The following is a 27,196-nucleotide window of genomic DNA, read 5'->3' as shown; positions in this document are numbered from 1 at the left end:
CAAGGAGGAAGGACAGAGTCCTGCAGCTTCACCTGGGTCCCTTGCAATTCCCCTTCTCCAGACACTCCCCCTTGGGTACTCCCTCTCAGAACCCACCTGCCATGCGGGCACAGGTCAAGCCTGCAGGGATGCCATATGTTAGTTGCAGCCTTTGAGTCCCCCTAGCTCAGTTCCTGGACATGCAATGAAGTCTCCAGGCGATTCCATCTCCCAGCCTCTTGGGTACACTCCCTGTACCACCCCCCCACATACTGTTATCTGTGTCTTCCCAGAGGAGGCCCTGCACATTGTGAAGAAGAGGCCAACCATCCCCAATGTTCTCTGCTCAAATTCCTGATTCCAAATCTGTGAGCACAATAAGCCTCATTCTTCATTTTAACTGCACACATGCTCCAAATATACTAAAAATAGTTTCTCATAAAAAGGACAGGAATGAGGATTCAGGCAAATCCCCCCTAAATTAATGTGTCCCAAACCTATTGCTGTGTCCTCACCTCTTACTATGCCCTCTTTCTTCTGACCTGGCCTTCAATCCCCAGTGTTATGGTTTACACGTCTGGTGAGAGCTCCAACAAATCCAGATGGCAGAGCTTGCTTTTTTGGGTAGAGGAGGGAGACAGGCATTTCTTTTGTTTCTTCTACTGCCCTTGCATGAGTTTGCCAGGGAACTGGAATCTTAGAATGGGGGAGCATTTGTGCATCTTGCCTCTCATTTGCTGCCTTGGGGGCGCTTAAGGATTAGCTCCAAGGGAAGGAGAAACTAGAAAGGTGAGTAGAGTCAGGCCTGGCTGTGACAAGTCTCAGTCATCCTCAGTTTCACAGAAATCTTCCAGGATCCACACAGTAAAAAGGGGATACAGCATGCCTTGAGATTGACTTGGCTCCAGGTCCCGGTGCTGGAGGTGTCCAGTCAAGCTGCCTGAGCATGTGAACTCACCATCACAGCCAACAAGTGCCCATGGCCACTGACCCGCAGCCCTCAGGCTCGCCTGTAAGACTTCCATGTTGTAAGCAGGACCGGACAGACCACCCACTGTGTTCAGCACACAAAGTTGATAAAAATCATAAAGGAAAATACCCACTGGACACTTGGTGTTTTCGTTCCATCAAAAATATGGAGGGATCAGAAATTATAACATTACAAACTAGAGGAGCAGAAAAATATTATTTTCAGTTTTAGGGGGAGAGGAAACTTAAGGAATGGCAGTCATAAGCCAAAAAGCCTAGGACCAGCTGCCAAGAAAGTTGACTGCACAATTCCTTCAAGGGCAGCAATTGTTCTAAGAGGTGGAGTATGCAGGCATTCCACAAGCGTGACTCCTAGGTGGTCTCAGAGTATGGGTAAAATTATCTCACTATTTTCATACTCTGGACAATTCAAACCCAACTTATCTGGCCAACAACAAGGCAATTATAATAGAATCTACAAAACCCAAGTAAGGCAAGATACTCACAAAACATCTAGCAGCAGGATCTCGCACTATTGCCCCTAAGAAACACACATGCAGAGTGGGCACACTTGAGTGCAACGTAAGATGCACCCTCCAACTTGCCTCAGCTTCCTAAGCTGAACATAAACCATAAGCATCCAGATTTCAGTCTGGGAAGAAGGGCAAAGTAGGGGCCAGAGAGCTGGTGAACATTGCAGGAAACTTAACCTTCACCCAATGGAGGATCCTTTATAATTATAAGAGTTGTTCCAGAGTGGATTTGGGTGTTACTTTTTGAGGAAGTGAGATTTCTTCATTTTTAGCCTTCAGGGAGAGACTGTCGATTAATTCCCCCTCACTCAGTTCATTGCAAATTCACGCATCAGTTAGGAGCATCCAGATAACACGTCAGTTATGTATACTCTAAGATTCTGTGACTTTATGAGCTGCCACAAAATCACTGCCTTTGCAAAATCAGTGCAGCATTGGATGCAAAAAAAAAAAAAAAAAGGAACCAGTCTTTATTAACTCAGAACTGACTTTCATGGCTCAATGCTTGAAAGAAGCCTTATATTTTCAAGCAAATGAAACCCTCTATGTCATTCTTCACTGAGCATCATTAATGTTATCTTCATCAATCTTTTTAGGAGTCTAAATTCTGAGATGACTTGATGGGATGATTTTCATCCAGACTTCCAAGCAGTGGTTTTCAACTGGGAGCTATTTTAGTCTCCCTCCATCCCCTCAGGACATTTAGTAATGCTTGGAGGTGTGGGGTGGTGCTACTGCTAAACATCCTACAAAGCACATGAAACCCCCACAACTAAACTTTATCCAGCCCAAAATTAAGAGACCCTGCTCTAAAAGGATGGGGTGGGGGGTGGTGGAAACCAGCAACAATAGTATTACTCTTACTGCCAGCGTACTGGACTTGGCACTTCATGAATGCACATGACCTCTAGGTGGGCATTATTATAACTCCTCAAGGTGGGCATTATTATCCTCAGTTTACAAGTGAGAAAACTCAAGTCCAAAGAGATTCCATGGCTTGCTCATGAGCCAACAACTCATAAATGCAGAACTGGGGTTCAAAGAAAGATTGGTCAGGTTATTGGGACCAGATTACTAATCAATATGGTATGTTGGGAGCCATTTATATAACCACACACTCATTCCAGCAGAGAATTAGGCTGTCCACAACCAAGAAAGTACACTCAAGAGCCAAGCACTGAGGAAAGAGGCAAAGGCCCAAAACCTAAAATGGAACCTGTACTTCCTAAAAGAAGCTGAAGGGGGCAGCCTCACTGCTCACATAAAATCCACTCGGTGAATCCAAGCCCAGCATTTCTAGATTTCTAGTCTTTGCCCATTAGCTACAATACAATGCTTCTTGAAGAGACGTTTGGGGGAGTGGCGGGGGGTGGGGGGGGGAGGAGGAGCCTTTCACCTTTCCATCCACCTACGACAAGGTGAACATTAGTGTGATTTCACTGATCATCATAATTCTCAAAAACCTAACTCTTGTTGAGATTTTTTTCAGAACACACTTTGGAGCTAGAGAGAGCCAAATTCAAATACTCTCCTCCTTATATTCCTGGGTCGTGTTTGGCAGCAAGTTACTTTATCTCCTAAGCCTCAGTTCTCCCAACTGTGTTAAGGGCATCATCACCATCCCCACTGCTTCATGAGACTTCTATGAGGATGAAATGAGAAAATAAATGAGTTAAAAGGAGGCCAAAAAGCTAAGTCAGTACCCTGAGCTGAGTAAAAGCCCAGTAAAGATTAGAGCTAAAGTGCACTTTACCACTTTATGATTCATAGCATATATGGTTTTATTCTGGTGAAACAAAAAGAATGGGAATGAGAACAGGCCTGGACTGCAGAATGTGACCGTGAGGGGGGGCCACAGATGTGGAATGCCAGTGTGGAGTGCTCCACGCCCTGCTTTGAAAGAACAGTGCATCACGGAGTTAAAAATAGTAAGTAGGAAGAACACTATGAATCCTAAGCAAGTATCCTTTGTGATTCCAGTGAGCATTTCTGTGGTTGCCTTTTCTGGAACAGTTATTTGTGGGTGACTGTCATCTTCTCAATTTCCAGAATCCCATAATATAACACACACATGCTTACGCCTGATGTCTCCAGTCTTCTGCTTTGAGCTTCTTAAGAATGTGGAAAATTAAGTGAATTCTGGATTCCATCAGAGACCAACAGAGGCATTCCACGAATCTTCGTCACAAGCAGAAATTACTAGACCATTTGCATTTTGAATTTTCCTTTCAAAAAGCTGAATGGTCTCTTCAGGGTTAGTAATTTGGACTTTGATATTTTATTCAATTTATGTTTGATATGATATATTTGAGAACTGACAGCTGTTCAGATGATTTAGTCTCTTCTGTGATGAGTCAGTTACTCACATACAGGGTTTTTGCTTCCTGAAAACTCAACCTCTTTCCCCAATGCTGGCCTGTGTCCAAATCTGTTTCTACAACAATGACATTTCTCTGCACAGATATAGTTGTTCAGAAAAGGAATCTCTGGCCAAATTAGGGGATCTCAAACTATGATAGCTGTAAGATCCTGGGAGACTGTTCCCTGAAGACATGAGGAAATCAAGACTTGAGATAGTGAGAGACTTGCCCAAAGTCACACAGCAAATTATCATCAGAGGTGGAATCAGCACCCTGGCTTGCCATAGCCCATTCCATTTTCATTTCTACTCCATGAGGTTTCTCATCTTCACTGGGGCAATACCAAGTCAGCACAAAATTTCCCATATTTCTCTCACAAAGAAAGTTAAGAACATGAGATTTCAAATACTTGAACAAAACCTGATGAAATTAGAAAGAGAATCATAAAGCGGAAATCACAAGGCACGCAAGAGGACTTTGGTTAGCGTAGATGTGGGCTAGTGTGGCTCTACCTGCCTAAACTCTTCAGAGGCATCCACGTGAGGCCCACATGTGGTGCCCAGGACCCATCACCTCTAGTGCGGGCCTGGACAATGGTTGACAATGGAACTGAGCCAGATATGATTCTTTGGGCTTTCTCGCTACGACATTCTAACAGGAAACAGATCTCACAGAAATGGACACATTCAGCATATTGAAAAAGAAAAAAAAAAATTAAAGAAAAGTACTCAACATAAATCTGTGTATAGATTTTACTTTCAATAAAGCCTATGTTAAAGCCTATTTTACCTCTGGTTTCTAGTGAGCCAAGAGTAGAATCAATAGGTAGGGCCACCCTGACATTGCCCGGGGGAAAAGAGCAAAAGACGCCGCCTGATTCATCCACTGCCATGACTAACCTTCATTTCTAGCCACTTGGATGTCATCACCAATGTTCAAGGCTGTAGGATTCTTAAGTTCAGCCAGAAATCTTTGAAAAACTGTAGAACTTTCTGACCTTTGGGAACGTAGTCAGCATTTCTGGCCTGTATCCTTTTTAGCCAACTAAACCAAGGCTGTTTCTAATCAAGTTCAAATGAAAGCCTGACCCCACTGTGGGGCCTGTGGCAGAGAGACCTTCGCTCCATGCCAGAGAGATAGCTCGGTTCCCACCTACAGGAGTCCCAATGCAGGTTTCAGATTTCCTTGAGTCAGAACAGTAGGCTTCCAGCATGAGGTCAAAGGTCAGGGTTCTTCTATATATGTTCCTATATTTATTTTCCTATAAATACTATTTACTTTTATACTTCCTTTTTGGGGTTTCTAGGTATTAAAATAGGATTTTAGGTGTGGTTTATTTTATTCTATTTACAACAATCATTCTTGAATTTGTGCAAGAGAATTATGCAGAGCATTCTTTAATAAACACCAACTCCAGGGTTCCTCACCTGGGTCACTGAATCCAAATTTCCTGGAATTTGCATTTTTTCAATACAAAGCTCCTGGTGATTCTCATGCCCAGGATTTATAGTCTAGTTCCCTTCTGTCCTGCCTTTCTGCTTTCCTTCCTTTTTTTTTTTTTTTTTCTTTGCTGTGGGCTGTACTCAAAATCTGAACACCACAGATAATAGCTTTGGAAGAGAGACAACATTCTCAATTTCAAACCACCACCAATTTACAAATCACATTTTGGAAGAAATCTGTCTGTAAATCTGAAACATTTTTATGACTAGTAGCATGGTAAACAATTTCAGAAATCAGAATTAGAAAGATGGTTATATTCCTTCTTCTTAAAGATATCTATGGAAGGCACAGATGGCTAACTGCAAATTCTTGTGCATTAGTTGAAGTCTTTCAGAATGGCCAAACACAAAGAATTAAGACATGACCTAAATCCAATAGGCACTTAAATTTTTTAGCTAGGTTGCTATAATTTGTGTGTGTGTGTGTGTTCTAAAAAAAATGACCCAGATTTCCCTTCATCCCCCTTGTGGGAATTCTCCTTGTTCTTTAATTACTAATCTCTGTTGCTCCTTCAGGTTCTCCGAGTTACTCTTGGATGGCCAGCAGGGACTCGAATAACTTCACGGTACAACAGTACGAAAAAATGATACAGTTTACAAGCAGTCATGTACTTCTTTAGGAGAATCTAATTGCTGGGGAGGGAATTAGATGAGTGGACCCAATTCTAAAGACCTGAAGACTGATGCTCTGCTTCAGAGAGTTTCCTTTAGAATTCCTTTATTTAGCATTTCTGCTGCATCTGATCTGTAGGCAGTTTCCGGGAATCCTATTATATAAAGATCAGATTCTGCATGTAATAATCTTGAACCCACTCATATTCTCTTTTATACTCTTCCCCCCTCCGCTCTGAATTTGTGAGTGGTTTTAGTTCACCTTCTTTATTAAGTTGCTCCTCTGCTCTTTCTCTGAAGTTGGACCCTTTAGTCGAATATTTCCAGTTTTTCCATTGAACAATCATGTTTCTGGAAGATTGAATGATGCCCTATTTTTACCCTTTCCTATATCTGTGCTCTTTGCTACATAATTCTGAAGCTCCTTCCACTAATGGCTCTGTCTGTCTCCTCCCTGTGGGTGTGGCATCGGTCATTGACTTGCTTCGGCTAGTGGTTTATGGGTAGTTTCTGAGACTTGTTTCTGCTCATTCCTTTTGCCTCTGTGCCGCTGCTGTACAAAGAATTGTGGTATCTCATTAGTGCAGGGAACACCGTGCAGACTCTAACTGCAGCTTAGAGTCACTTGGTCAAGCTCAGCCAAAAGGAGCAGAGCCAGAGCAGCCAATCCACATGCACCTTGTAAAACTGTAGGATGCTTGTGTTTACAACAAGCCTTTAGAGTGTGACTATGACTGTGAGAGAGAACCAAACTACTTTTGACCACAGGAACTGGCTTAGGGGACTAGTATCCTTTAAGGAGAACTGTGGGTAATACTTTCTTCCCTTGGCACGGAGCTGAAAGAGTCTAAATACTGTAGTAGAGAAACTGTGAATAAACTGAGGAGAAGCAGAAATCAACCTCCAGAGTGGGGAGAACCCCTCCTGAGGAGGCCTGAGGTGGAATGGGAGCTAACAGGCAGCACCTACAGAAATGCATCTTCTAGGAACACACACAGTCCCTCCCCAGCAAACCATCAGTCCACTTGACCACTGCACAGCAAAACCTTGACTTTGCCAGAAGGAAATGTCCCCTAAGCACCCCACTGCCATCCTTTTAGGCTGTTATGACTGCTTTGTCTCTGACTGGGTATCTATCTCTTAAGTGGGTTCTAAGAGATTATGTGCATACATTGAGAGAGCTTTTGTTTACTCAAAAGATGAAAAGAGGATTTCTTTATTTTTCTGACTATGGCCAGGCCCACCTGAACAATAAGCCAATCCCAAACCCTCACACTCACTCTAGTGGTCAATTTAGCCAACACTTGAGTTTCAATTTAAGACTCTATCTGTGGGTGATGGCTCACCCCACAGGGGAGATTTACCTGCTATAAGCCAGCATAACTACATATTTATATTCCAGTCGAGATGCAACTACCAATTTAGTAGGGGAAAAACATCTTCCAATGCCACTTAGAGAAAAACAGATCATAGCACCGATCTATTTTCCAAATCCATTTTGACTTCCATCTATAACAACATCTACTAAATGAAATGGGTGTATAAATCAGGCTCAAGGAAGAAAAGATAGCCAGGTTAGCTTTTTTTTTTTTTTTTTTTGGTTAATTATGGTAAATTCAATTTTCTGCCAACCAGGTATAAACAGCATATGTACGCTGACTACCCCATATTGGAGGGGTCCTGGGATTCTCATCCTGTTTCTCCAGTCCTGCCTGGAATTCCTCAGCAAGATGACACCAGCCCACCCAGAACTAGAAACCAGGCCCGTTGTCCTTGTTGTGAACAGACCTTGCCTAGACCACTCAGTTCCTAGGATTTTGTCAAACTGGACTGGCAGTGATCTACCAGGCTGCTTCTGCCAGGCTGGGGTCTCCAAGGCACAGTATATTCAACCCCAATTCTTTCTTTCAACAAGTAACTATGGAGCATCTGCTTTGTGCCAGACCCATATGCTGTGATTATGTAAACCCAGTAAGAAAGGGACAGGGAAATGACAGAACTCTTAACAAGAGGAAAGACAAAGAGATGCCATCATGTGTCAACTCTCTCTGCAGTGGAAAGCACCATGGATTTACCATATTGAGATAAACAAACCCTCTATAAAAGCATTCAGGGTGACCTTTTCTTCTCCAGTTCATTGTCACTAGTCCTTTCCTCATCTGTCTAAGAAGCAACCAGCTTAGCCACTGTGAGTTTGTTCATCCCGCCTCCATCCCTACCTATCTTTGGGGTTTTAATAGGAAGTCCTTTTCTTTCTGGAGTCAGGAGGTACTTGTTCTCACAAACGTGGCTCCTGTATTTATAAGATCAAAATTTTCTCTTTCCCAATGATTGAGATTATATAGAGAGTATAATGGCAATTAGTAGTTTACCTGGTACCCTTTGAATTCTAAGAAAAAGTGTGTGTGTATGCACTGATATGTTTATATATTTGCACAACTACTCTATACAAACTTCTTAGCAGTTTTCCCACAAGCAAAGGTTAGCCTAGCTATTCTACACACTCTTTAAGGGACATTGAGGCCCAAGCAAAGTAGGAACATAGGCCTTTGGGGCTAGAGTCAGTCTGCTTTTCCTTCTGGTGACATTACCCATCATATCTTAAAAGAACTTATAACCTTAGGAAAAAGAGACAAAGCTCTCCAGAGTGAAATTTCAAGCAGATGGAGTGGGGAGGAGGGAGAGATTTGGTTCTAAGCCATCGAAATGACACTCACCACCCTCCACCCACATCTCATATCTCTGGTTTAATGTCCTGGGACTGGCATGGCTACAGTTCTCAAGTGGAAACCTACATTTTGGCTCCTGTGTAGCCTGGCCAGCCACTGGCTACAGGAAGGTCACTTATTTCCAAGAATGAAAGTACCATAAAGAAAGCAAGACTGAACAGTGAAAATAGATAATACAAAGTTAATGTGGGGAGCAATTAGCACATAACCCAAAAGGATACTCATTCAACCTCTACTCTTTATTTCAATTCTAAGACCTTTGGCTACAGTTTCTCCACTGAAAATTGTTCAAATGTAGAAAATTTGAAAATGGACTCAGGACAACAGCAATAACTAACAACCAGATCCAAAGGAGGAAAAAGACCAATGCTAACAACTTCAAAGGGACTTCCATGTAGGGGCAAGCAGTTTGCAACACCCCATTGGCCCACGAAGACCTCAGTGTGCCGCATTACAAGCCAACACAATTTTTCATACTCAGGTCGATAATTGTGGGTTATCTGGAAAATTGTGAATGATATCAATGTACTCTATTGTGGAAAACAATTCTAGAGTTCTGGAAAAGGTGATGGCATTGAGCACAACCCCTCGTGGAAAGTAGTGGTTAATGCGCTGTGAAGCTAAACATGGGGTCCCTAGGCTGGAAACCACCTACCTTTGAATGTTATCTTCAAGTTGTTTAACTCTGAACTCATCCTCCTCAGACTGTCGCTTCCTGGCTTCCTCCTCTTCGGCAGTTCCAGCAGGTATACCCTGTAGCAGCCATTTTTCCCGAAGTAATTTGGACTGTGAGATTGAATGAAAGAAAACCCTAGATGAGACTTTGGTGTCACCCTCTGCTCCATCAGCAGGGCAGCACCTTCTCTGTCCCACCCTGTTTCGGCTCTGCCCACCATCAGTGTTCCCCTGAATCTCTGCCTTCACCTTCTCACTAACTGGGCTATTTCCCTCTAACCCAATCTTCAATCTTTAATGATTCCCAACCATCCTTAGCAGTAGTCTTAGACTCATGCACCCAAGCCATGTCACTGTCCTAACATACTGTAGAATGAAACAGTTTTTGTGTTTAGGTCAGTGGTGGGGAGGAAGTAATCACTTCTTTGAGAAAGAAAATGAAAAAAACTCATGAGAAAGGCATGGGGAAACTCACTAAAATGAACAACAGGCAAGGAAGATGTGAGAAAGGATTTCCTGGGGGGGAGAGGAAGGAGCTCCTTTACATGGTCCCTAGAAGACAGATGGCAGCTACTGGATACTCACAGAACTCTTAGACTGTCCTTAAATGATTTGTTTTCATATCTGCTCATCCTCTAGCCTCCCAGCTCCTCCAAGGCTTGGACTGCCCCTTATTCACCTTTACATTGTCACTCCTAGCCCTGTTCCAGTGAATGATGAGCAGTTCATACTTTTTTTTTTAAAGATTTTTTGTTTTAAAGATTTATTTATTTATGCATACAAGAGCTGGGGCACAGCCAGAAGCGTGGGAGGGTGAGAGGATTCACCAGAGGCAGAGCAGGGAGCAGAACAGGCAGACAACAGAAATACACTGCTGAAGGGAGCAGCAGGTGCAACAGGAGAGGTCTGCCGTGCCATGTGGGATTCTCACCAGCCAGCTGGCCAGCTGGGATTGAACCGGCACTGCAGAGGCTGCAGACAGCTCCACAGCACGGTGCTCAACCTGCTGCGCCACCGGGGAGGCCCAGTTCATACTTTTATAATAAGTAACCCTTAATCCCACATAAAAATGAGAAAATATGGAATTGTGTATCTTGCTTTTAAGAGGTGTAGAAAGGCAACTATCATGGATTTCACAATGTTAGAGACATACCCCACTGTCTAGTTCGGTGGGTGTTTTCTTTCACTCTAATTACCTCTTTCAGACTGCTTCCTGTGCTAAAATGTTTGAAATTAACCTACTTCAATTCATAGGAGGTAAAATCCTTATTACTTTTTTGGGAGATGGATACACTGGCAACCTTGGTCTTAATGTGTGGATCCTTCTGGAAAGGCAGCCATGGACATGACAGCCCTAGCTGTCTCTGCCCCAGCAGGGATGCTCTACAGCCCGGCTTCTTGCAGCCTGAGGAAATGGCTCATCTTAGGAAATGTTCTCTCTGCTCTTCTTCACACAATACCTCCAGCCACCATGGGAGGGTCGAACACTGTCCTTTCTGCTGATGTAGCCTCAACCACCAATTAGTACCTCTGGCAACTGAAGTTAACTGAGATAAACTGGTGACTGTAAGTACGGGTAGCATATGTGTCCCTAGATCTGTCTCTTCTCTGAATATGGCAGAGGAAGAGCTAGGGAGAGAAGGGCTAACATGACAAGGTCGTAGAACTGGTCTCAGGGAAGTCTGTTTCAACAGAGAAGTTTCGGCTTTCAAAAACCAAAAAAGCATAGTTGGGTTTTCACTTGCCCCCAAAGTAATGCTGTTGGGGGAAACCACCAATTCAATACATCTGCCTCTAATTCTGCCTTAAACTATTCCAGAGGCCCATTGTCTCTGAGGACTGATGGTGTTAGAGTCAAAGCACGAGCTTCCCAGTACTGTTCTGGCTCTTCCGGCTGGCTTGAGTGTTTCAGAATTTAGTGACGAGCAGAGCTCAGCAGAAGTGAAAACTCAAACTTTTTTTTGGCTCTTATTATCTAAATAACATACACCAAAAAATGTATCACAGCTTACAGGTGCTAAGAACTATCAAGAATTCTTATTTGTCAAGTGGAGGCAGAGAAGGAAAGGGCCGACAGAAAGCTGGCAGCTGGACAAACAGAGCTCTGACAGGGGTAAGACAGAGAGACTCCTAAAGTAAATCTGCTTCATGCTGTATGGGCCCTTCCAGCCTTGGAAAACAAAATTAGAACAGAACCTCCTAAATGTCAGTAGACACAAGGACCACCAGGAGATCCACTCGAGGGCCGCACCCGCAGAGATGCTAATACTGTAAAGTGCAGGGTAGGGCTTGCAATCTGGATTTTAATAAGCTCCAGGTGACATTGTCTTTGAGGCTGCTGGTCCATGGATGGCAATTTGAGCAGATGCAGATGAACCTGCGAATGCACCCAAAAGCCTGAAGAATGCATGAGCATTCCTGCTGGCTGGCCAGACACAGTGATCCAAGATGGAATGCTGTATCCTCTGGGAAACCCGCCTCTCTTCCTGCATCCCCATCTCAGGAACAGTGACTCAATGAAAGTAAGGACTTTCCAAGCTATGTCTTCAGGGTCTGGCACCTAGGGATGGATGCAGGAGCTACTATTGAGTAACTTACCCATGGTCACACATCTAGAAAGTGTGCATTTGATATCTGAAGCCAAAAGGTGCACTCTGCTATCCACCTCTGCTTACCATCAACTAAGAATCTTTTTTTCCCCCTTAAGTAGGATTTACAAAATCACTGGTTGCTACTGACCTACTTCCTAACAGGGACAACCACTTCTAGAATGTCTAACAGCAGATCCTATATGGGTGATCTCTCTCCCACTCACCCCAAGTCCCCCAGAATAGCTGCTGTATCTTTCATTTGTCCACAAAGGCTGGCATGATGACATGAGGATAATAAATAACTGTCAGATGAATGAATTACCAGAAAACTATGCATATGTGGTATATACACTGTGTACCCTGACTGCCTGTCCAATATTTTTAATTTTAAGTTGGCTTTTCACACATACTAATAATCAGGAAAAGTCTAAAATGAGTACCAAAGGTTCACAATAGTCAGAGGCACTGTAATATCTTTGCAGCAAGGTTCCTAATACCTTCAGGTTATTCAGAAAATGACCTTGGTGGCTTGACAATAAATATCTCCCTGGGTCACTCTTTAGTCTAATTTTTTTTATTCAGTCTTATCGAAAGGAAAGACTGGTTTTTAAAATATACTGATAATTTTCAAAGCTTGTACTAGAAGAAAACTCTATTCAGGGTTCCCAGCTCATATATAAATAATTCAAAGACAGCTTATATATTGAAGATATGGTATTAGCAATTTGATAGTGCTGACTTCGTGACACAAACCTTTATAAATATGACAGTCCCTGAGGAATTCATGTGGCCTTGTGTGTTGAGTGCCTACTCTGTGCTGCAGCTTTGAACAGACCAATAAAATAGACAAATCTCTGGTAATCTAACCAAGAGGAAAGAAGGACTATTAAATTTAGTCTGTTCTAGTATATAATGCAGTCATTGATTTATTCTTTTAACTCACATTATCACAAGTCACATAATAAAAACAATAAAAATAAATAATTGTTTCCATGGAATAAAAAGCCAAGACAATTTCTCAAAAGAAGAATAATGATGGTTATTGCCTTATGAAATATTATAATATATTAAAAAGCGAGAGGGATTAAATGAGGATGATATTGGCACAGGAATAGCAGGTTAATGTAATAAAAAAAATCTACAAATAGCAGACTTGAGTATAAGCGAAAAATATATATGTGATAAAGAAGGCATTTAAGTCACTGAGGAAAAGGGTGAATTAAGCAATAAATCATGTTGAGACAACTGGCTCACCATTGGTGAAAAATAAAGTTCTATTCCTACCTCACATTTTATACGAAAATAAATTCTAGATGGATTAATAACATTGAAGTATAGAAGCAGCATGTTAAGAGCTTAGATGGAATGCTCTTTCCAAGGATGATATCAAAGTCAGAAATCATGAAGTAAATGAATGTCAGTTGTGATTTCACAAACAAATTATGAATTTTTGTTTGTTTAGTTCAAAAATCCAACAATTAAAAACCAAAAAGAGGTAAAAGTTAATGTGTTTTGGATACTAACGTTAATATAATTTTATTTTATTCATAGTCTGATGAGGCCTGTGAATAGGGTTATATATCTTAATTTGTAGAAATAAATAGATTGGGGGAAAAGTATAGAAGGATTTACCTCTATGTGGGTTATATAGCTGAGTGGTGAGAATACAGTGGATATATTTTTTTCTTTACATTTTCCTATACTTTTGCAATTACAATATAGCCCTTGCTTCCATAATCAGTAAAAATAATACAGCTATTAAAAATTGCTTACTGGTTCCATATGTGACTAGTTCTTGGAAAATTACATCACAAATATCAAATACTAAATATAGCTAAAGATCTTGTAAAAAGAAATCTGAGTTTAATTTGGCCAGAACTTCAAAGTACCCAAAGGTTCCCTAATTATCAGGGTGCACACTGGTCCCTCACTGCATTATAGGATTCATTGTCCACATATCCAGCAATCAAACTCTGCTTTGTGTAGTTAGTCACTATAAAAACCCTATACTGCAGTTAGTAACTATTCATTAAGTATATAAGTATCAAATTTGCTATCTTGCACTCTATTTATTTGCTTTGAAAAATACTGATTCTATCTAAATAATTCATACCTCATTGCATGAGAAAAAGTATCCACAGACTATTTGATGAGAATTCCATCTTAATAAATATAAAATCTAATTCTAATGCTTTTCCACTTAACTTTGCACTGACTTTTTTTTTCTAAGAGAGCATCTGGGATTTTGTGAATTGGTGAAATAAATATTAATTACTGATATGTTTCCTAATATTTTCTATTTGAAGGAATTACCAGTAAGCACTGTGGCAGTCTCCACATGGTCTAAATTTTCTGGAGTTTGTGAAAATAAACTTAGGGTAAAAGAGACAGCAATGATGGTAACTGGCATCTCTCTAGACAAATTATTCAACAGGAAATGTTTCATTTGAAGAAACAGTGTCCTGGGGAAATCAGGGTCACAGAGGCAGAATGCCCTGGGCTTCAACCTAGCCCCCCCACCTGCAGCCTCTAAGTTCTTGGGCTGATTACTTGAGCTTGCAAGTTTGTTCCCTGAGCTGTTAGACTGAAGAGTAGTATCTACTCTGCGGTCAATATTGAGGGGACACATTTAAAGTACCAGGCACATGTTAGACATTCAAAACAATCCTCACTATTATTGAGGATGGACAAGGGGAGGACAAGTCTGCCAGCTGCTGGGAGAAAGCCAGCTGATTGTCCACCAAGAGGCTCTAGAGAAACTATAACCTCAATGAATTTACTCCCATCCAGGGATGAGGCTGCCAAGCCGGAAGCTGAATAATGACTCATGCTATTCAAGTTCAGTCAATAGTCAACTGCTTTAAAGGCACCTTTCTGGTGCCTGAAGTGATTCTATCTCTTTATCAGGCACCACTTTTCTTTTACTCAAATAACTCAGTTATTTTGGAGAGGAGAGACTCAGAACATAGAGAGAGAGTTGGAAGGGAAGTTTCTTCTGGGCCACTGAAGCCGATGACTCTTCTGGCCTAACTGCAGACCCCACCTCACCAATGCATAGAAACTTGGCACCTCCCACAGCTGGGGTTTCACTCCAGTGTGGTATCAGATGGGCCATTTTGGGGACCTCTGAGTTTTCCTTTCTCCTTTTCAAGGCTGGCAATCCACCCTCATTCTGTCTACACTAGCCTTGTCCAGAGGGCAGAAAGTTACAATGCATTGGTTTTCACTTATAAAATTACCATCAGTTCCAGTTCTTTCTCTTCCAAACTACAGCAAGATTACCATGGTGAAAGTTCTTAAATAGCCAATCTCATCAACTGTGTGAGAATTTTACCAGGGTAACCATAAAGAACTATCTGATTCCCTTGTTTCCAAGTTCTTGAAGGAGTTACACTACTTTCCCATGCAACGCTGTCATGTTTATTTTTGTCTCTCTTAACTGGGTAGGTGGATAGCTGGCTAGGTGAGCGCACTGATGTATTCATTGATGAATATATGGATGGATGGATGGATGGATGGATACATGAATCATTAATACACAGGTGAATGGATGCAAAAATGGACAGATAAAACATGAATAGAATGTTTCAATACTGTGCTAGATATCAGCAGTGAATGAGCCCCTGGCATCTTTTTTGGCACTCATAATGAAGAAATGTGGATTACCTGGCCGTTGATTCAAAGAATGCAAAAGCAAAGAACCACAGTGAGCTTGAATTCACTGGGGTTTTAGTTCATTTTCATCTCTGATAAGGAGAGAGTTGATTGTACTCTGAGCCAGAGGCTCAGCTCTGCTCAGATTGACCTTGAACAATTCATTCAGTTCTGGAAAGTGTTTTAAAGCCTCCCTCTCTGTAAGAAGAGGATACTAATCTCAGCCCTCAACCCTCCTCCAGGAATGTTGTAAGACAAGAGCAACAGCATATGGGATATGGCACAACCTCCTACAAAGAAAGCTCCATGAGAATTTACATGATGAGCAGAGAGAAACAGGCAACAGCCTCAGTGTTCTGCTGCTTTTCTTCCTTTTTAAATGCACTTCTCTGATTAAAGTTAATGGAAACAGATAAATACGCTAAGCAGATTTAGGTCATACTGTTATTTGAGACCTGTAGTTGGCTTGCTGATGATTCACATTTTGAGGATTCATTTAGCACAATTCAGTCCTCTACAGAATAACAGGAAAGACAACCATAAAGATTCACCATGTTTTAGAAAAAAAGTCCAGATAATGCCAGCCCTCTGATCAATGCATTACATATGTATAATGTTGCAGCAACTTGAGGTGAGTGGGAGGCTCTCCTCAAAATGCCCAGGAGCAGTGGAAGGTGAAAGCGGCTCCTGGCTGGCCACTGGGATGTGATCACATTATTCCTGAGCCTGCAGAAAGCAACATTTTGCAACCAGTAGAGCCCTTGGGACAGTGACAGAGCTTTCTCTTGGGCTGTAATCAATTACCATGCTCAAGTGTATTATGTTTTAAAGAAAAATAAATCAACATTCTCTGTCTCTCTCTGTCTCTCTCTCTCTCTCTCTGTTCCTCCTTCTCTTTCTCTCCCCCCACCCAGTAATGGAGCCACAACCAACACAAACAATTTCAGTGCTGCCTTTGACCAACTGCTCATTCTGATAGAACACTAGTTAAGTACAAACAAAACAAATGAATAATCTAAAATACCCAGGATTGCTCTTTTACCAGATCAATATGCTTTTATCTCCCTTTCTCCATATTCAGAAAGAAAATATTATTTTGACTTAAAAAAGAACACTATGCTCAATGTATTTATTGGAGCCTCTGGACACACACTCACACACCTATGCACCAGAGACCCAGCCCTGAAACACTGCCTCACCCACCATGTGGAAATCCTCATCCAATTTCTATATATAACCATCACACTTCTCATGCACATGCCACCCCCCACACCCGGTCCACATGCACATTATAATCTTATCATGCTTTCAGAAATTGGAATGCTGTAACAATGCCCTGGATTTGAGAAATTCACAAGAAAAGCCAAGAGATGGTTTCCCAATTGAATGAAAAAGGGCTAGTTCAGCTGGCGGAGCGCCTTCACACCAGGGCAGGCTCTGCCCAGCTCTCTGGAGTGTGATCTGCATGTCTAATAATGGAACAGGTCCGCGGATCAGCCACTTACCTTGGAATGCTGCAGCAGAAGTATCTGCTCGTCAAGCTCTTGCCGCTTGCCTTCTATTTCAGTCTGCCTCTTTCTTTTTTCCTTGAAAATAAAGAGAGAGCGCTATAAGAGTGGGTGGGTGTTGGTTCCAGGAATTTTAAGACAGAAAGCAGCAGCAGCAGAAGCAGCAACAGCAGCAACAGCAGCAACAGCAGCAGCAGCAGCAGCAGCAGCAGCAGCAGCACACATCTGCACAGACACTTCCAGAGATGCTGGGCACATACGCAGTGTCACCTGCCTTTCTGGCTCTGGGTGTGTTGCAAGCAGCAGCATTCTCCTAACATGTCTGCTGTACGCTCGGTGAGTGGGAGAGATTCTCTTCACTCAGCCAAGCTGCAACAATTTAATCCAGAAGGAAAAGCGACTTCTACATATACACACAGGCTCTCGCATGTGTGCACACGCACTCACACACACACACACACAGAGTAATATTCTGTTTGGTGTTAATTTGGAGACAAAGAATAAAACTGTCTCAATTGAAAAGACAGAGTTGCTGTAAACTGCAAAATATGAGAGAATTAAAGAGTGGGAAATTCTAGGGTTAGATCTCTTTCATCCAAACCATCTATATAATGATTTCACAACAAATAGAATGCATTTAATACCATTGAACTATACACTTAAAAATGGTTAAGATAGTAAAGTTTGTTATATGTATTTTACCACAATAAAAAAATGGAAAAATATTTTTAAAAATCATGTATTGGCATAAATAATACAACACAATTTCATATTTTGTAGGACAAATCATCCATCAGATATACCGAACAATGCAAGGTGGACTGCTATCCTTTGCCTTGACGGGAGCGTTTCATGTGGGTGGGGCTTGCTGAGGTCATGATAAAGATGAAGCCTGGAGCTGGGTCTAGCTCTGTCTGGGTCTAGCTACCACATCTACCATTTGCTACCTGAACAACTCCCTGGATCTAAAGTCTCCTTGTCCATAAAAAGGAATTAATAACTGTACCTAGACCATGCATGTATGGGGAACTAGATAAAATGAGATGACATATGTAAAAGACCCAGAACAACGCCTGGTACATAGTAAATGCTCAATAAGTGCTATTTACTCTTACACGTGTTGGCACTTGTTTACTTTTAGGTATGCCTCAAAAGCGATTTCAGAGGGATGTAATCCCCCTTTACTCACAGTATAACCTTTTCATTGGCATGCACATATCACACTTTTCTTCTTCATGCTTTTCAAATGTAGACAGTAAGTAAATCAACGTGATTAATTTAAGAACAGGGCTGCCCCTATGATACCTTACTTGTTTAATGCTTTCTTTCTAAAGTACACTGGGGTGGTTTCCTGAGACGTTTACCGCACTGAATTAGTTCCCTTTACTCACATACTCAGGGAGAAACTTTTTAGGCAAGACATAACAGCATTTTCCAATGCAAAGTTAAATGCTAGAGAAGACACTAATACTAAAGTCAGCTCTGTGTTAACAGGAGCTTTTCTTTTATGGTCTCCTGAGGACACTAAGCATAGGCTTGCAAAACGACTATTCAAGTCAACAGTAATCTGCTTTATCCCCCAATTTTTCTTTGCAATAGAATTTTAAGAAAGAATAGCCTATAATTTCAAGTTATTGGATAATATTCAAGTCAGAGATATAATCTTTCTGCTAAAGTGAGGCCTGTGGATTTTTGGAACAAACCATTTATCAAAGAATGCCAACCAATGGTGCATAACTGTATTGTTTAATCCCAGAGTATGTCCAAGAACATACTGCATAAGACTGTAAACTGGATAAGTGAGGTCTAGTGAGGGGAGCCCATATATCCAACATCCCGGAAACAAGAACCTCCTCTATATTCTAGAAATTTCCAAGAGGAGGTTTACTGGACTTTTTCATTCCCCATTTGCTGTTGAGATATGCGGTTGTCCTACATTTAAATACAGAACCAAGATGTAGTACATGATATGTTAATGACTCAGTATTCCCCAGAACGTTAATTGAATGCCATGTTTGCTGTAGACTGAATGTGTTCCCCAAAATCCATACATTGAAACCTAATTCTTAATGTGATGTTATTAGAAGAGGGGCCCTTGGGAGGAGATCAGGTCATGAGGATGTAGCCCTCCTTTATGGATGGGTTTAGTGCCCTTACAAAAGAAACCACAGAGAGCTCCCTCTCTCCCCTTCCATCTTGAGAAGGCACAGTGAGAAGATGAAAGCATTGCGGATCTTTCTACATTACCTCTTTGAGCACTTTAGCTCTTGATACAGTTAACGATTCACAGAGCTCCCTCTTACTAAGCTATGGGCTTCACAAGGACAACGGTTGTGGCTGATGTATTTAAGCCCAGGCACTGTATGGTGAACACATGTGAGAGGTACTTGATAACTATTTCTAAGTGACATGCTTGCCTCCGCTCATCGTATTTCTGTTTGTTCATATCCTTCATTCAAAGGCATTATAAAACTGTCCTCTTTATTTCAATAGCAATAAAATATATTATTGAAAAAGCATTAGCTATCAGTCTACAAAACCAGAGTGCCTTTCTGGTGCAGACATTAGCTCACATGGACTAGATAGATCATGGTTAATATGCATATAAGAGAAGAGTTGGAAAAGCTAATTCTGGGAAAGAATCACAAAAAGTTCATTCTGGGGAGGAAGACTGGGGGAAGTGGAAATTCCAGAGAAAGCATAATGAGCTGACAGTAGCAAATCATTCAGGGGGAACATGTCTCAAGAGACATCTGGAAGGAAACAATCTCAATCCACTAGGAAGATGTCCAGATTCCTCCACTATCTGGGAAGCCTAGCAAGTCACTTTGATTCTTTGTGTAAATTACATGTTTTCCTTGCAAGTACTTTCTGGAAGTACTGCAATATTAGGAAACTATAAACCTTTAGCATAGTAAAAGCACCCTATAAACAGAGCATGCTCTATTCAAAGGTGTTAGTAAGTGTGAGGGAAAGAAGGATTAAAAGTAGTCAGGGAAGCCTATCTTCACCCTTGTGCAGCTTCAGACAGACCCCCTCTTCTCTCCTGCTGCCTGAGCTGCCACAGGGTAACGGGAATACAAAATGGTGACTAGGGCAGGGATCCTAAGTGAGCCTGCAAGAAACAGGGAGAGAGAGGAAGAGGCTCAACAGGAAGCACAGTAAGAAGCAAAGGTATGGTGTTTCCTCCGCTGAGGCCCATTTCCAACTTGTACTGCTACCGATGGCCCCAGAACCCAGCAGCGGGAAGGCACCAGGAGACCCACTCGAGGAACTGTTGCCATCAAGATATCCCAGAATTTAGATAGCCCAGTTTTTCACTGAATCCTCTGAACACTTTGAGGCAGGTGCCTTTATTATCCCCACTTTATGGATGAGAAGAGAGAAAAGTCAGCTAGAATGAGTAAACATGTCCAAGGCCATAATCTAGGAAGTGATCAAGCAGGGGCTGAAGCCCAGATAGTTTGACTTCATGGTGCTTAATCACAGAGACATGTTTGGGCTATTAACATTTGTTTAGATTTGAGTGAACTCCAGGCAGGACACATGAAACATATACCCATGCCCTTTTCATGTGCATATGCCAAAAACCTTCCAGGACAAATGAGATGTTGAAAAGGCAAGACATTCTGATGTCAAATCTCTCCAACCCCTCAAAGAGAAGGCCACTTACAAAATCTGAGAGCATTTCCTAATTCCAAACGGAAATAGATTGAGTCTGGGTTGGAACCTTTAGCAGTACTGAAGGTGAACCAATAACTGCACTTACTTCAAAGCTGGTAGGAGACATTTCCAAGGGATTGAATCAGCTAATAAGAACAACTGCAAAATATTTCCCTCCCATTTACACTTTTTAGGGTAGTGCTGGGAAATCTCCCAATTTATCACACTGGACTCACAAATAGACAAGAGTCTAAAAATCCAGGGCTGCTAAATATAAGAACTGATTGCTCTAAAATTAGTTGACAGTAAGAGTATGGGGGAGAGGCACCTCTAGATTGATGGTGCAATCCTAGGAGCCTGAGTGAGGTCTGCAGGAATATCCCTCTTCAGGAAGCAGGAGTGAGCACTACATGGAACTCACACTGAGCAGCTTTTCCCACCAGCTCCTCTCAGGCCTTGGTGCAGCAGAGGACTGGGGTGCCACCATAGTTGTGGTCATTGGAAATACAAAGAAAAATAGCGTGCACAAAAAAGAGAAAGAGATCTCAACATGCACATCCTGATGACAGCCAAGGAACACAAACTCCAAGAAATCAGCATAATTCCAAACACAGACATACACACCTTCTCTGACTGTTGTCAATAGTGTTTTTTTGTATTTTTTTTTTTGGTGTAGTTCATTTATTGTTGTGAGGAATTGTCTGTAATTTGAAATAATTGCATCAAAATCTTCAAGTAAGATCTTCAGGGTCACTAATTTGATCCTCCATTTGTCCTACTCTTCTTCCATAGCTCTCTACAGAATCTTAAAATTTCCTTTGTTGATCTTTTCTGCATGCTGCAACTTCCTTATTTTCTTGTTTAAATATTTAATTTCTTTTTTTTAATAATAAATTTTATTTTTATATTCCCCATACAATTGCAGCCCCCCCATTCTGACCCCAATCCCTCCCCTCCCACCCCCGCCCCCCTAAAAGTGTCTCTGGTTCGTAGTTTTTTGTTGATTTTGATTTTCACTTTCTTATAGTTATTCATTTTCCTGGTCCCTTATTTAAGTTTTCTAGATTCCTGCTATGAGTGAGACCATCCAGTATTTTTCTTTTTCTTTTTGGCTTATTTCGCTGAGCATGATCCCTTCCAGTGCCATCCATGTTGCTGCAAATTGCATGTGTTTATCTTTTTTGAATGCTGAGTAATATTCCATGGTATATATGTACCACATCTTCTTGATCCAGTCATCTATTTTTGCGCATTTGGGTTGTTTCCAAAGCTTAGCTATTGTAAACAGTGCTGCTATAAACATAGGGGTGCAGGTGTTCTTTGGAATTGATGTTTCTGTGTCCTTTGGGTAAATACCTAGGAGTGGAATTGCTGGATCATATGGAAGCTCTATGTTTAGTAGGACCAGAAATCTCCACACAGCTCTCCACAGTGGTTGGACCAGTTTGCACTCCCACCAACAGTGCAGAAGAGTTCCTTTTTCTCCACACCCTCGCCAACATTTGTTGTTGCTAGTTTTTTTAATATGTGCCATTCTCACTGGTGTAAGATGGTATCTCATGGTAGTTTTGATTTGCATTTCCCTGATGACAAGTGATGTTGAACATTTTTTCATATGCCTGTTGGCCATTTGCATTTCCTCTTCAGAGAAGTTTCTTTTTAGCTCTTCTGCCTATTTTTTGACTGGATTCTTTTCTTTGTTGTTGTTAAGTCTCATCAGCTCTTTGCAGATTTTTGTGATCAGTCCTTTATCATTAGTGTTGGGTGCAAAAATGTTCTCCCAGTTGGTGGGGTTTCTCTTTGTTTTTGTTATTGTCACTTTTGCTGTGCAGAAGCTCTTTAATTTGATGTAGTCCCAGCTGTTTATCTTCGCCTTCACTATCACTGCTTTGGGTGATGTGTCTGTAAAGATGTCTTTGATGTGCAAATCACGTAGTGTTTCGCCTATATTTCCTTCTATATATTTTATGGTTTCAGGTCTTATGTCTAGTTCTTTAATCCATTTTGAGTTGATTTTTGTGTATGGTGTGAGGTAGTGGTCAAGCTTCATTCTTTTGCATGTAGCGACCCAGTTTTCCCAGCACCATTTATTGAACAAACTTTCTTTGCTCGAATGCATAGTCTTTGCTCCTTTGTCAAAGATTAGGTGACCATAAATCTGTGGGTTTATTTCTGGATTTTCTATTCGATTCCATTGGTCTGTATGTCTGTTCTTGTTCCAATACCATGCAGTTTTGATGATTATGGCTTTGTAGTATAGTTTGAAGTCTGGGAGTGTGATGCCTCCATTCCCTTCTTTTTTTTTCAGGAGAGCTTTGGCTATTCGGGGTTTTTTGTGATTCCATATGAATTTCATCAATAATTGTTCTATTTCTTTGAAGAATGACATTGAAATTTTGATTGGAATAGCATTGAATCTGTCTATTGCTTTTGGAAGGATGGCCATTTTAATAATGTTTATTCTTCCAATCCATGAGCAGGGGATGTCTTTCCATTTCTTTGTGTCTTCTTCTATTTCTTTTAACAGTGTTTTATAGTTTTCTTTGTATAGGTCCTTTACCTCTTTTGTTAGATTTATTCCCAAATATTTGACTTTTTTTGTTTCAATAAAAAAAGGGATGGTTTTTTTGATTTCTTCTTCTTCAGATTTATTGTTTGTGTATAGGAAGGCTACTGACTTTTGCATGTTGATTTTGTATCCTGCCACTTTACTGAACTGATTGATGAGTTGAATTAGTTTTTCTGTGGACTTTTTGGGGTTCTCTATGTATATTATCATATAATCTGCAAATAGTGATAGTTTGACTTCTTCTTTTCCTATTTGGATTCCTTGGATGTCTTTCTCTTGTCTTATTGCTCTGGCTAGGACTTCCAGTATTATATTGAAAAGCAGTGGTGAGAGTGGACATCCTTGTCTTGTTCCAGATCTTAATGGAATTGCTTTCAGCTTTTCACCATTGAGAATGATACTGGCTGTTGGCTTGTCATAGATGGCCTTTATGATGTTGAGGTATGTTCCTTGTATCCCAAGAATTTCAAGGGCTTTTATCATGAATGGGTGTTGCACTTTGTCGAAAGCTTTCTCAGCATCTATTGATATTATCATATGGTTTTTATATTTCTTTTTGTTGATGTGTTGGATAACGTTGATTGATTTTCAGATGTTAAACCATCCTTGTGTCCCTGGAATGAATCCTACTTGGTCGTGGTGAATTATCTTATGGATGCATTGTTGGATTCTGATAGCTAAAATTTTATTGAGGATTTTTGCATCAGTGTTCATTAGGGAGATTGGCCTATAGTTTTCCTTTTTTGTGTTGTCCTTGTTTGGTTTTGGTATTAGTGTAATGTTGGCTTCATAGAACGTGTTTGGTATTGTCCCTTCCTTCTCAATTTTTTGGAAGAGTTTGTGAAGGATAGGCACTAATTCGTCTCTGAATGTTTGGTAGAATTCATTTGTAAATCCATCAGGTCCTGGGCTTTTGTTTTTGGGGAGGTTTTTGATTACCATTTCAATTTCGCTGCTTGTAATTGGTCTGTTTAGGTGTTCTATTTCTTCTTTATCTAGCTTTGGGTGATTGTAGAGTTGTAGGAATTTGTCCATCTCCTCTAGATTGTTAAACTTGTTTCCATATAACTGTTCATAGTAGTTACTGATTATTCTTTTGATTTCTGCTGTGTCCGTTGTGATTTCTCCTCTTTCATTGATGATCCTGTTTATTTGTGCTTTCTCCCTTTTTCCTTTGTGAGCCTGGCTAGGGGTTTGTCTATTTTATTGATTTTTTCAAAGAACCAGCTCTTGGTTTCATTGATCTTTTGGATTGCTTTTTTAGTTTCAATTTCATTTATTTCTGCTTTTGTTTTTATTATTCTTTTCTTCTACTGGTTTTGGGGTTTTTTTGTTGTTCTTTTTCTAGATCTTTGAGCTTCGAGATTAGGTTGTTTCTTTGAGTTCTTTCTTGTTTCTTGATGTGAGCTTCTATTGCTATATATTTTCCTCTTATTACTGCTTTTGCTGCATCCCATACATTTAGGATATTGGTGTCCTCCTTTTCGTTCAATTCAAAGAATTTTTTAATTTCTTCTTTGATCTCCTCATTAGTCCAGTGTTCTTCCAGTAGTGTGGTTTTTAATCTCCATGAGGTAGGAAAGTTCCTTGCCTTCTTTTTATGGTTTATTTCTAGTTTGATGCCTTCATGGTCAGAAAAGATGGTTGATATGATTTCAATCTTGGTGTATCTGTTGATGTTTGTCTTGTGCCCCAGTATGTGATCGATCCTGGAGAATGATCCGTGTGCGCTTGAGAAAAATGTGTACTCCGTTTTTTTGGGGTTTAGTGTTCTATAGATGTCTGTTAAGCCCAATTGCTCTAGGTCCTTATTTAGAGCTTTGGTTTCTTTACTTATTTTTTGTCTTGTTGATCTATCCATTGTTGATAGTGGTGTGTTGAAGTCTCCCACTACGTATGTGTTTTCTCTGATGTCTGTTTTCAGAGAGGATAACAGTTGTCTGATATATTTTGGTGCTCCTTCGTTTGGTGAGTATATGTTAATGAGTGTTATTTCTTCTTGAAGTATTGTCCCCTTGATCATAATGTAGTGACCATTGGGGTCTCTTTTTATCTTTTTGAGTTTGAAATCTGTTTTATCTGATATAAGTATAGCTGTTCCTGCTTTCTTTTTTGGTCCATTTGCTTGTAGGATTGTTTTCCATCCTTTAACTTTGAGTCTATTTTTATCTTTCGTAGCTAAATGTGTTTCCTGGAGACAGCAAAAGGTTGGGTTTTGTTTCTTAATCCAGGCTGCAACTCTGTGTCTTTTTATTGAAGAGTTTAGTCCATTTACATTTAGAGTTAATATTGATATGTTAGCATCTGTATTTGCCATTGTGTTTGTCTTTCCTTTGATTTTATTTATTTATTCTTTTAATAACTTTTTTTTTTTTTTGGCCTTCTTTCATTGTTATTCGTCCCTCTGAGGTTCTGGCTTTAGGACTCCTTGTAGTATTTTTTGGAGTGGGGGTTTAGTTGCAATGAAATTCCGGAGTTTCTGTTTGTCTGGGAAGGTCCATATTCTTTCTTCAAAGAGAAAGGAGAGCTTTGCGGGATAGAGAATTCTTGGTTGGCATCTGTTTTCTTGGAGTCTGTTGACTATGTCCCTCCATTCTCTCCTTGCCCGTAGTGTTTCTTCGGAGAAGTCTGATGTCAGCCTGATTGGCTTTCCTTTGAATGTTATCTGTTTCTTCCCTCTTGCCAGCTTCATTATTTTTTCCTTGTCCTGGATTCTTGGGAGCTTTACTATTATGTGTCTTGCTGTATTTTTCCTTTTGTCGTGGAAGTTTGGTGTTCTTCTTGCTTCTTGTATATCAATTTTCAGCTCCTTCTTCACATTTGGGAAGTTCTCTTCAATTATCTCTTTGAATATTTTCTCCGTTCCTACATCTCTCTCCTCTCCTTCTGGTATTCCTATAACTCTTATATTTCCTTTCCTCATGGAGTCAGATAGTTCCCGAAGTCTTTCTTCATTCTTTTTCCTTCGTACTTCTCTTTCCTTTTCTGTTTTGGTTCTTTTTATTTCTGTGTCTTCAAGAGTACTTATTCGTTCTTCCATTTCATCTATTCTGCTTTCATTGCTTTTCCCAGAGTTCTTTAGTTCTTCCATTAATTCTTTGATCTCCTGCATTTCTTTTACTTCCCTCTTTAGGGACTCAATTTCATTCTTCTGACCATTGTTTTCCCTCTCTAGGGACTCAATTGCATTCTTCTGATCGTTGATTATTTTTCCCTTATCATTGTTTTCCTTTATGACTTCTGTCAGTTTTTTAATCACGGCAATTTTAAATTCTCTTTCTGGAAGGCTCAGAAGTTCTTCCAAGTTACTGTCGTTGCAATCTGGGGGCTGGTTTTCTTTTTGTGGTGTGCTTTTTCCCTGGGGAGTTGCTAGGTTGCGTGTGGTTCTTCTCCTCCCTACTGTCTGTTTTCTAATTTGCCGTATGCGTTGGGACACTGTGTAGTTGGGACTGGCCGGCATCTTGGGTGAGCTTCTCTGCTCTCCTCTGGTTCCTCCAGGATCCATCTGTCAGTTTCAAGCAGTCTTTACTGGAGAAAGGTCCCTGTTCTAAAATGCCGATGTGGGGACACACTCCCCTGTGCGCCTGGTCTGCCCCGGCGGTGGGTTCCTGGTCCCCCTCTGGGCTTGGACTGCAGGCCAGAGGGGGTCTGGCGTGGGCGAACTTCCCCCGCTCACCTCTGGCTCCTGAGGAAGCCTTCTGCAGGTAGTCTTTACTGAAGAAATGTCCCTGTTCTAAGATGGTGATGTGGGACACACTCCCTGTGCGTTTGGTCTCAGGCACACTCTTCTGCGCGCCTGGTCTGCCCCGGCTGTGGGTGCTCGCTCCCCCTGTGGGATCAGACTACTGGTCG

General features: G+C 41.0%; 1 protein-coding gene across 11 annotated transcripts in view; it reads right to left on the bottom strand.

Moving 5' to 3' along the window:
* PALM2AKAP2 (PALM2 and AKAP2 fusion) overlaps window positions 1-27,196 on the bottom strand; it is a 311,697-nt gene that overhangs the window by 219,569 nt on the left and 64,932 nt on the right. For 10 of the 11 annotated variants that reach the window (XM_054689105.1, XM_054689106.1, XM_054689096.1 and 7 more), the window contains exons 2-3: window positions 17,110-17,190; window positions 9,340-9,470 (exon numbers count right to left, since the gene is read on the bottom strand). In XM_054689105.1, coding sequence (XP_054545080.1) covers window positions 9,340-9,470; window positions 17,110-17,190 — 212 coding nt within the window. Of the gene's footprint in view, window positions 1-9,339; window positions 9,471-17,109; window positions 17,191-27,196 lie in introns of those variants that run through there. The other variant, XM_054689103.1, reaches the window with a different exon arrangement.

This window comes from Talpa occidentalis, unplaced genomic scaffold (assembly GCF_014898055.3).
Source record: "Talpa occidentalis isolate TD23 unplaced genomic scaffold, MPIMG_talOcc4v2.1 talOcc4.7, whole genome shotgun sequence".
NCBI classification, from domain to species: Eukaryota; Metazoa; Chordata; class Mammalia; order Eulipotyphla; family Talpidae; genus Talpa; species Talpa occidentalis.
The sequence above is the reverse complement of the archived record's forward strand: the minus strand, read 5'-3'. Positions and strand labels throughout refer to the sequence as shown.